Source organism: Microplitis demolitor, chromosome 4 (genome assembly GCF_026212275.2).
Source record: "Microplitis demolitor isolate Queensland-Clemson2020A chromosome 4, iyMicDemo2.1a, whole genome shotgun sequence".
Lineage (NCBI taxonomy): Eukaryota > Metazoa > Arthropoda > Insecta > Hymenoptera > Braconidae > Microplitis > Microplitis demolitor.
Genome location: NC_068548.1, coordinates 20,794,439 through 20,806,539, shown reverse-complemented (window position 1 = coordinate 20,806,539; position 12,101 = coordinate 20,794,439). Strand labels below are relative to the sequence as shown.

The following is a 12,101-nucleotide window of genomic DNA, read 5'->3' as shown; positions in this document are numbered from 1 at the left end:
ACACTGTAAAAAAAAACCGGGGTAAGCTCAGGCGGTATAGGCATTCAAATTTTCGGTGTTAAATTTCAACACCGAAACCGGTGTAAAATAACATCGCCAAAGATGTAAATATTTTTACTTACTCGATTACGAAAGTTAAGGGGTTACGCTACCGGACCTTTTTCTCACACTCAAAAAAATAAACGTGACTGTCTTTGTTGCACTCGTAGAGTAAATGAGAATTTTAAAACAATTTTTTTCGGAGACGAATTAGAATTTTTTAAAATACGAAATTTCTAACCCTTTGTTGAGGTTTTAAAAAACGCTAAAGACTCTTTATTTTAGGTTTTCAGTGTTTGTCTGTAAATTAAATTGATTTGAAAATCAGTTACCGTTACCCCTCAAAAAGTATTTTCTAATTTCTATACGTGGAATTTTTTTTTACACCGATTTATCACCAATATTTAAACACCGCTTTTTTTACAGTGTACTCGACAACACTTAAATTGTTATAAATAAAAGCTGATCAGATGGGCACATACGCATCCTCGTATTTCACAAACCATCAAAAGTTTCATTGATTAAAATAAAATAAATAAAAAAAATATTATTTTTTCATTATTATTATTCCTTAAAGTGTTACAATACATCCTCAGCTGTGTGAGCTGTAGACAATGTTCTACCCCCTTTAGTTATAACAAATCCTGCATTTAACAGTCAATTCAAATAAATAATTATTTATTATTTTAAATAACTTATTTGCGATTTGAAGCTGTAAATAATTAAATGCATTTGTGTTGTTTCCTTTGACGACTGTCTCTCCTGTTTAGTTTCAATGCACAATTGCATTTATTTTTATTCGCCTTAACTTCAACTAAACGATCAATCGATCTCGTCAGCTCTCTTAGACTTTTTATTTTATTTTATTTTATTTCATTTTATTTTATTCAATTTTCTTTTTAAATAAAAGAAATAAAGTTGAGTGTTTGATCTATTGTATTTACAATAGCAAGGATTTTGCACCGGCGCACAAGGATGGCCCGCATTCGAGAATTTCATAACGCCCATGAGATTGATTTTTCGTATCAATGTTGATACTGTAGCTTTTAAATTTATGTTATTTCATATTTTATTATTTACAATTTATTTGCAGTTATCCCTTTTTACGTTACAGTAACACCCAATGTAACATGCTTAAATATCATTTATTTATTTGCTGTTACGTCGTTTGGAAAAGTTAAAAAAAAATATATTTTTATTTTTAAAATTACTAATGTGTGTTTATTTTATTTTTTATAAATGAATATATATTTTTATTTTTTATTTTGGTTTATTTTTAATATTAACAATTTATTTTATTATTTACAGTCTGGGGCTTGAAAATTTACGTTGTTTATTTGTCGCTAGTGTATCATGATTTTTAAATTTTTATTTATGATTGTTTACCCTTAATATTGTTTTTAATATTTTAGATTTACATGTAGTTAATTTTTTTTTTTTTTTTTTATTAAAATAAGTCAGTGAACGCTAAAAAAATTTATTAATAAAACACCTTTATTGCGGTGTAATTTTTATAGTTCAAAAATTTTGTTTTATATAAATTTCACTTGGCTTATTTGCTGTACACATCTGCCAAAAATGCTATTTAACGAACCCTTTTAATTATTATTTAGAAATGAGTACTTTCCTTTCCGTTATATTTATAATTAAAGTCAATTAATCCCGGTTTGAGCAAAAAAAAAACTAATAATTAGATTAAAGTTTCCGATGAACGTTTTTTTTTTAAATTTTTTTTTTGGTCGACAAATAAATAATTAAAAAAAAAAGAAGTAAAGCTAATTGTTATTGTTGTTGGCAGTTCCTGAATATGGCGTCGGTGTTCATGCGAATATTCAATCTGATCTGTATGATGCTATTGATCGGCCACTGGAGTGGTTGTCTTCAATTCCTCGTTCCTATGCTTCAGGGATTCCCAAGTAATTCCTGGGTCGCGATTAATGAATTGCAGGTAAAATAACTTCAGTCAACAATTTTTCATTTTTAATTAAAAGACTTCGAAGAAGAAGAAAAAAGTAAATTAATTCTTTACGAAGCGTTAATTTGATTCGCGTTAACTTGGAACAAGCGAATTCCAATAAAAATTTTTCAATACAATAAATATCCATAAACATCTAATAAATTTTTATGATGTTAAATAATTTATCAGTTGAATGATAAATTTAAAAAAAAATATATATATAAATAATTCATACAAATTTGTTATTTATTGACAAAGGATCGAGATCGATTGCGGATTTCGATGTGTTATTAAATACTATCAGATCTGCGTAAAATATGTACTTTATATTAATGGAAAATTTTTCAAAAATAATTGAATAATTTTTTTCTGCAATTGAAAAAAAAACTTTTTTTTGGGTTGGGTCAAAATTTTCCAAAATTCTGATAAATCTTGATCGAGTAAAAGAAGATAAAAAATTTTCAGCTAAATCGAAGGGGGTCAGGTTTCAAAGTTATCGATTTGGCGCGGAATGCCTTATATATATTTTATTTGAAAAAAAAAAATTATCGATAATCGATAAAATTTATTGAAACGAAATTTTAAAAAATTATAGATTTTATCATCAAAATGATAATAACTCATGCGAAAAAAATATACATCCGGTATATATCCGGACAAAATTGAATATATGTCTCATACATTCAGATTTGCCCGGATATGTATTTTTTTCGTATAGGAATATATAACTAAAAACCTTTTTTGAAATACACAGAAGTTTATGGTGCGAATTTCGTGTCAAAATATTTAGTAGTTAAATAGGGTAAGAGCACCAGTAGCCAGCCGGTCATATAGTTTAACATTGGCTGAAAATATATATAGATATAATTGAACATTAAGTGGCTGACTACTGGTTAGGGGCTGGGTACTGGTGCTCTTCCCCTCCAACAGATTTAAAATTTTTTTTTGAAATTCCACTAATGAATCAATTGATTTAATTTAACCAGGACTCCTTCTGGCTAGAACAATACTCCTGGGCCCTTTTCAAAGCAATGTCACACATGTTGTGCATAGGATATGGCAGGTTTCCACCGCAGTCATTGACCGATATGTGGCTCACGATGCTCAGCATGATCAGTGGGGCAACATGTTATGCACTGTTCCTTGGTCACGCCACAAATCTTATCCAGTCACTTGACTCATCGCGTAGGCAGTATCGTGAGAAGGTAAATAAATAATTCACTGGTAAACGTTAGATGTGTGTCCACACTCCACCATCAGCACCATTACTCCCTATTCCGGTACTATATATAAATATATTCAACACTGTATGTTTGTGTAATGCCATTGGTATAACATTGAAAATCCATTTATGTAAATCTAAATCCACTGGCGCAATCCAAAGCATTTTAAATGCACATACTGATGCCCGGGAATTTTTGACCAGGTCAAACAAGTCGAGGAGTACATGGCGTATCGAAAGCTACCTCGAGAAATGCGTCAAAGAATAACTGAGTACTTTGAGCATCGTTACCAAGGCAAGTTTTTCGACGAAGAACTCATCCTTGGAGAACTTTCGGAAAAACTTAGAGAGGTATTACTGATTTATATATATATATATATAAATATATAGATAGATGTAAGCTCATATCTTATGACTTTGTACATATAGACGGTATAGAGCAGTAGTTATAGTTGTTATTGTTGTTTATTACTTGGCTAGTTTCAGCATAGTTCCGAGATATATATTTATCGATCTAACACCTCAACTTACTTTTTCAGGACGTGATAAATTACAACTGCAGATCGCTCGTTGCTTCGGTACCGTTCTTCGCAAATGCAGACTCGAACTTTGTCTCTGATGTTGTCACTAAATTGAGATATGAAGTCTTCCAACCAGGTATTATTAATAATATATAACATCTGCTAGAACATTTATCATATTATATTAACAACATTTAAATTACTATAGTTTTCAACAAAATATTACCGCGCACTTCGACCGTCAAACTTTTAATTGAAATTTAAATTCATCATTTTTTTAGGAATTTTGAATTTTTTTTTTCTTTTACCATTTAGTTGTAAAATAGAACTTTCAAAAAAAATTTATGACATTCGATCAGACACACTGGCGTCACTGAAATTTAATTAAAAGTATTATTTTTTGTACTAATATATATATATATATATATATAGTTTATAGTAATTATGAAGACAATGTAAAGTAAAAGTGCCGGTAAAAAATTTGAATGAATATAAACTCCATGAACCCTTCGCTTTTGATGAGTCGGAAGTAAAAAAATGTTGAATTATATTTTACTGAAAGCTACAAAAAAATTGATAAAATTTTAATTTAAAAAAGTAATAACCTAATCCTCTATTCAAACAATCATAAAATTTATCCTGTATATTAATTAAAAAGCTTAACTTTATTTACTTTTATAGTGTAAGCTAATTAATTTCAATATTAAACAGTCCGAAATAAATAGAAATAAACTTTTCGTGTTAATTTACTTTTATACGGCTCTCAAAGGTTTTAATAATTACTCATTACTCGGAACTAAAATATTTATTTGACGTATAAAAATATAAAAAAATTTTTTTTTTTGTAATTTAATTAATAAACTATTTTTTTAGGTGACATAATAATAAAAGAGGGTACAATAGGCTCTAAAATGTATTTTATACAAGAAGGAATAGTGGATATTGTAATGGCAAATGGTGAGGTGGCAACTTCGTTATCCGATGGTTCGTACTTTGGTGAAATATGTTTGCTCACAAATGCAAGGCGTGTTGCATCAGTACGTGCCGAAACATATTGCAATCTATTTAGTCTCTCAGTGGACCACTTTAATGCAGTACTGGACCAATATCCGCTTATGCGTAGAACTATGGAGAGTGTTGCCGCCGAGAGGTATAAACTTTGGTTAGGATTGTTTTATCGAGTTGGTGTGCTAATAGATGTCGATCACCATTTACCTTGTCCCACCATAAATAATAATATTTTTATTATTATTATTATTGTTCGTATTCTTCTTTTTATTATTATCAACAAGTCCTGAATTGAAATTTAAATCGTAAATTGCAATTACTAGACGTTGAAAACGTAAATAGCCGTAAAAACGTATTTTAGACGTAGTAGACTTGCGTAATCGTAGATAGAACCTTTCAAAACTTGCAATATAAAAATTAAACCATATCAGAAACATTTCATTTGCAAAAAAACATCCAGCAGCTAGAAGACGAAAAATAAAAATTTTTCAGTAGTTTTTGAAAAAAATTTTGGACATTGCAGGAGATAACTTGATGGCTCGTGAGAGAATAGAGTCTAGTTATCTCTTACAAGGCCCAAAATATTTTTCAAAAACTACTGAAAAATTTTTATTTCTCATCTACTGGCTGCTAAATGTTTTTTTGCAGATGAAATGTTTCCGATATGGTTTAATTTTTTTATTGCAAGTTTTGAAAGGTTCTATTTACAATTACGCAAGTCTACTTTGTCTAAAGTACGTTTTTACGGCTATTTACATCTTCAAAAGTTGGATTTGTTTTCAAAGTCAAGTAATTTCAATGTACGATTTAAATTTCGACGGGTTATTATCTTATTATTAATTTATTATTATCCAAATGGGTGTTTCGACTTTATTTGTGCTTTGCTTATCAATGTACTCGCGCTTTCTTTATCAAACTATTTATATTTTCTATATTAACTATATAACTATCACTAAAAAAAAATATATTAACAAATTAATCACTGATTAATCTTTAATATTAATTACTAACTTATTAAATATATATAGAATTATTATAAAAAAAAAAAAAAAGAAAGAAAGTTTCGCGAGGATTTTATGTTTGCCGCCGGGTAATTAAGACGAAGTCTAATTATTTTATTTTTTGTATGACAAAAAAAAAATTTCAGACTTTGTGATTACACCAAGAGGGACAGAACTCAACTCATATTTAATGTTAAATAATATGTGAATTATGAGTTTGTATATTTACTTATATGTATAATAACAATAATTATAGATTAATCGCGCATAAAATAACGCTTGCGTTTATCACGCTAAGCGCCAAAGCTTTCGCCACAGCTGCCAGTAGTAGAGCTCAATATTTTTATATCTATATATATATTTCAATTATCAATGTCTTTTTATAATATAAATGTGTACATATTAATTTTTATCTATTTAACTTTAATCTGTATTCATAAGTGAAAGTAATAGTATGTACACTGTAAAAATTTTCTGGATTAAATCCAGAGCAGATTATTTATTTATTAAATCCCCTCGGAGTGAAATTTACTCCGAAGGGAAGTTTATTTTAAAATTAAAACTCCAAATCAGAGTGAATTCGGATTTAAATAAAATCCGTAATTACTCCGACTTCACTGTCGATTTTTTACAGTGTATATATATATGTATATTATACTTATACTTATAATATTTATTATTTGTTAAATGTTATTACTTGATCTTTATGATTATCTCTCTTGGCCCGGCCGGTTTATAAGCATTATATGTGTTTGAATATTTCCAAGTTATAATTATAAGTTGACGGGTTTATTTAATAGGAAAAGTTTTCATATAAAATTTTATATAAAGTAATTAAAGTTGTAATAATATCTGTAGGGGGATAGAGATAGTGGGGGAAGGGGGCGTAGAATGAGAGGGAGAAAGAATAAAAAAAATTGAAAAGGAAATATTTATACACATATATAATAATCATGCATACTTGTGTTGGTTGGCGTTTTTGAATATTTATTTTAAATCGATCCACCGGTCCGTCATTACCAAAAACTTTTGCAAGACAATCAAAGAACATTTTTTAGGAATATTTGAATTTAATAGTTTTTATTTTAATGAAAAATAAAAAAATTGTAACTGAGTCCTGCAAGGGTTTTTATGCGTTTTGCGATAATAATCGTTGGTTGTGTCCTTTGCAACATTCCCTACGCTTAATATTGTTATATATTCCTCTACAGGTTGAACAAAATTGGAAAAAATCCAAACTTGGTGGCGCATCGTGAAGAGGATCTTGGTAGTGAATCGAAAACGATAAATGCGGTCGTTAACGCACTTGCCGAGCAAGCGGCACACGCGAGTGCTAGTGAAGAATCGGTAATTTTTATCTTATTCATTTTTTCAGCGAAAAATATGTTTTTTTTTCTTTTTTTTCACAACTCATTAAACAAATAACTCATTTATTCAAACATTAGTAACTAATCTATTAACACTAAGTTTTTGTTTCAAATTCAAATTTTTTTGTTATAATTGTGTAATACCAAAGCTTTTTACAATGCATTAAATTTTGATTTAGGTTACATTAATCAGAAGGTCAGTATTTCTAATTAAATTATCATGTCGTCTTAAAACTTTACAGCTAAAAATTTATTTTACTTGTAAGTATTTATTTATATCGAGTTATTTCTCAATATTCAATGCACTTGTAATTAAAATTTTAAATTTTAACTCTCAGCTAAACAACTACCAACTTCTAGTTTATGGCAATACCATATAACCTCAAATATTTCGAAACGGCAGTCTCTTAGTATCTTCTCTTTCATGATTGGTTCATCATTAGCCAATAGCTTTACAGTAAACTAAAATTGAATGACACGATAAATGCTATTGTGAAGAAGCAAACGGATAATTTTGAAAAAACCGCCTCCTAATTAACACCTGAAAGAAAATTAAAATAAAACGAAAGAATATAAATTGACGTACTGATAATTATTTTGTACACAAGAAGAAATTTCTTTAAATTATGAATTGGAAAGAAATTTTTTTTGGGGCAAGAAATTGTTTCTAGACTTAAGAAAATTTTCTGAAAATCTAGACTATATTTTACTTAAATTTGGAAAATTTTTAAAAGAAACTTATCCTTCCATTCTTTTTTTAAATTAAAAAGAAATTTCTCATAAAAAAAAAATTATATAAAACCAAAAATCTAAAATAGAAGAAATGAAATGACTGCAGTTTCAAAGTACTCATAGTTTTGAAAAATTATGAACGTACGTTAAGTATAGATAACTTACTATAAAAATTAAATATTTTAAAATTATGGAAACATTGTCTAAAATTTTATAACATTATTGCGCATTTCAGTTGATATTAATCATATGAATAAATAAACGATTGTAAAAGCTTTGGATTACACTCATTTTCAATAGACTTGTATATAATTTAAATGACGTTTAATAATGAAAATATCCATTAGTACTTGTAGGTAATAATTACTGACATAAAATATTAAAATTGTAGGTCCATAGCTTAGAAATGAGAACACTTCCAACGGGTCTATTACCAAGGCCAAAATCCGAAAATAATTTCGCAAGTCAAGATTTACAACGTGAAGACCGCAGAATCTTCCACAAAAGTGATACATTTCACAAGGATTCGTATCAATGACGACACTCGTCTTACTAGCATACGGAGCGGTACTGATGCTGCTGTTGTGGGCAATAATGCTCTAGCTGCTGCACAACTGCTCCAATTCTCAGTGTCTGCGAGATTTCCACCAGTACGGAAGAATCATCTAATCTCAAGCACACAAAATTATGCTCTCTACATCAACATCTCTTTCTCTCTCAGTATCTTCTCTCCTCTCTTCTAGCTCATTTTCGCTCACTCACTCAAACTCATTAACGACTTCCTCTTGTATCCTTTTTCTGAATTCCACCATCCAGCCAACATCTACATACACCCACTAGACTCAACTTGGCGCAAAAACTTTTACTTTGATACATTTCACCGACGTAATTACACCGAATGTCGTGCCGATTGAAGTTACCTCAAAGCAGCTCATCTTCACTATTAACTTCGAGAGAAAGATAACGAATTGATAATTTAAAATTTTAAGTGACAATTATTTAACTCAACGATTCTACGTGAGCAACATGAACTTTAATATATATATAATATATATATTATAAATCATATTTTTAACAGGTTTATAAATATAAATAGAATAATGAAACAGGTGGAAGTATCGTGTGATTACTGAGAAAAAATAACAGACAATTTAAAAAATCTAAATATTAATAATAATAATAATTATAAAAAACTATTTAAAATCAAGACACAGTAAGTGATGATAGTGACCCAAGAACTATGTTATGTTGTTAAGAGTTCTTCGGGTCAATGATTACAATTAAATAATAAAAAGTATATTAATAATAAATAAATAATTAATTAAAAACGAATGAAAATAAATATTATTGATACGTGCAACTAAGTGACAAAGGAATAAAAATAAATAATATCTTTTTACTAGTTTTAAAAATTTTAAAATAATGCAGTGTACTATAATAAAGTACAAATAGTGCAGAAAAATAAATAAATACTATATAGTGACTGTTATAATAAATAGATTACGATTACAACTACCGCATTATTAGGCAATTATAGAGATATATTAATATTTATTGATATTTTAAAAAATAAATATGTAAATAAAGCCATAACGTTTGTAATGTCGCAAGATAAATTTTCTATTAACTTTGTGATTATAATTTATTTATTAATTATTATTATTATTATTATTACTATTATTATTATTATTATTATTATTATTATTATTATTATTATTATTATTATTATTATTATTATTATTATTAACTTATTTTTAAATTTTTATCATAATTATTAATATTACACTGTGAAAAAAATCGGGGTAAGTCCAGGCGGTATAGGTGTTAAAATTTTCGGTTTTAAATTTAAACACTGAAAGCGGTGTTAAAATAACACCGCCGCCGGTTTAACTATTCTTTACCGGTGTTAAGATATTTTACTTTGTCAATATTTTTACACGAAAATAAATGAACTATATAAATTGAAAAGTGACACATAATATAATAATAAAATGAACACTAAATACTATCATTCTAAATAGTAATTCTTTAATTTATAAATTAAAACGTAAATAATTATAGAATGAATATTAAAATTTAATATCTATGCAAGAAAAATTACTATTATGATTATGATCTTTGAAAATCATAAGTGAAACTTAGAAAATTGACGATACGTATTATAAAATTTATTATTTGGAATGTTAAAATTCCCCATATTGACACCCGGGTTCTGGGTTATAATTTCAAACATTACTTTTCAAAGTTTATTTTTTTCCGTGTACTTATTCGATCACTTCAGTTAAACAGTGTTATTATTAATTAATTAAATTATTAATAATTGAAATGGTGGCCATAAAATTGTGTAATTTTTGAAGAAATACATAGCAAAATTTAAATTTCCTCTAGATAATATTCATTAAATTTTTATGTAGGACTTTTTTTACACCGATTTAACACCGAAATTTTAACACTGCCGAATTACACCGACTACACGTGTTATTTTAACACCACTCTTTTTACAGTATATTATTATTATTATTGTTGTTATTATTATTATTATTTAATTATTATCTAATTATGATATATTTTTAAATATGTAGACAGTGCCTAGACAGAATTGCAAGCGACATTATGTATATTTATATTATCTTAACTTATTTTATTAATTAAATCTTTATATTAATGCCTAATATATAAATTAATAATGATAAATTATAAATAAAGTATAAAATAATAATAAATTAGGAACAAGTCAATGAGAAAACGAGATTCGGTCGATCTCTAGTTTAATAAGTACCTATATATATATGTAAATAAATAAATAAATAATTAAAAAATCAACTAACAAAAGTGAGTAGGAAATAAAATCTGTGAACACGTGTAATTTATTAAAAATAGAAATTTTCAGATTCTCACAAAAACTAATTTATTCGCGTACATAATTAAATAACACATTGCATATATACGACATAAACATAAAACATATATGTATGAATAATAAAACTAAAAAAATGAAATGAAACAGCGAGATAGTGAAAATTTAAGAGACCGAAAAACAAATATTTTTTTTAAATAAATTTAAATAATATAGTATTTAGCTAATTATGTTGCACGATTATCAATCAATTCGTGATATTTATTGGCTTTGATTAGTCAGCAACATATTGTAGGTTCTATTAAATTATTAGGCAAACAAATTATTATAATTATTAATTATTAATGTTACTATCATTTTTATTATTAAAGTTATTACATAAAATATTATAGATTATTATTATTATGATTACGATATATTTTATAATTGAAATATGAGAGAAAATATTAATTGAAGTAATTGGAATGTATGTTATTTTTAATTTACATGCTGTGAGAGGCTAATACCATAAATCAATTACTCTCGTGCAGAGGTGGTTATTTTTTCAATTATTAACGAGACAAATTTATTTATTAGAAATAAACATTTTTTTCATATTCAATTTTTTTTTTTTATTTAAAAATTAAAATTCAATTCAAAACCTCTGCAATAGTTGATTATGTAATTATACATACGCGAAAAATTTTAGTTAAAATAATTTTTTTCAATACTTTCGTATGGTAAAATTCACGCTTTGATACAATAAAACAACATTTGAATTTTTTTTAATTGAAAAAAAAAAAAAAAAATTATTATTTATAAATTAAAAAATATTTCGGTCATTTAAAATTCAATGGTAAAATCTAACCGGGCGCACCATCACACCATGTGAGCTATTTTTATATTCTCCCCTAAATATAATAATAAAATTCGCGATAGCGCGCCTTTTATAATAACTATAATAATAATAATAATAATAATAATAATAATAATAATAACAATATTAATAATGATAACAATAATGATAATAATAATAATAATAATAATAATAATAATAATAATAATAATAATAATAATAATAATAATAATAATAATAATAATAATAATAATAATAATAATAATAATAAATAGAATAAAATAATAATAACTTGAACAAAAGTTTAAAAAATAATAGCAAGAATGATAAATCGAAAAAAATTATAATAAAAAAAAAAAAAAATAATAATATATCACTCAGCGTCAATTTTATACGAATGCCTGTTGTGGTGAAGTCAGAAGCCAAATCCAGGCAAAATATGTAACCAATTTCCCGCTGATGGCACTTTTCTCGTGATTAATGATTATATAAAAAAAATTCAAAATACAAAAAAAAGTGCTACTCTATATTATTTCTGAGGCTGTTTCATAAAAAAAAGAAT

The 12,101-nt window shown here is 26.6% G+C and overlaps 1 protein-coding gene across 4 annotated transcripts in view; it reads left to right on the top strand.

Moving 5' to 3' along the window:
* The window catches only part of LOC103580990 (potassium/sodium hyperpolarization-activated cyclic nucleotide-gated channel 2), a 45,447-nt gene extending 33,764 nt beyond the window's left edge, over positions 1-11,683 (top strand). For 2 of the 4 annotated variants that reach the window (XM_053738788.1, XM_014440934.2), the window contains 7 exons: positions 1,838-1,987; positions 2,983-3,201; positions 3,423-3,569; positions 3,758-3,875; positions 4,613-4,901; positions 6,960-7,095; positions 8,239-11,683. In XM_053738788.1, coding sequence (XP_053594763.1) covers positions 1,838-1,987; positions 2,983-3,201; positions 3,423-3,569; positions 3,758-3,875; positions 4,613-4,901; positions 6,960-7,095; positions 8,239-8,385 — 1,206 coding nt within the window. In that variant the 3' untranslated portion in view covers positions 8,386-11,683. The remainder of the gene's footprint in view (positions 1-1,837; positions 1,988-2,982; positions 3,202-3,422; positions 3,570-3,757; positions 3,876-4,612; positions 4,902-6,959; positions 7,096-8,238) is intronic. The other 2 variants (XM_053738789.1, XM_014440935.2) reach the window with 1 other exon arrangement.
* The last annotated feature ends 418 nt before the right edge of the window (positions 11,684-12,101 follow it).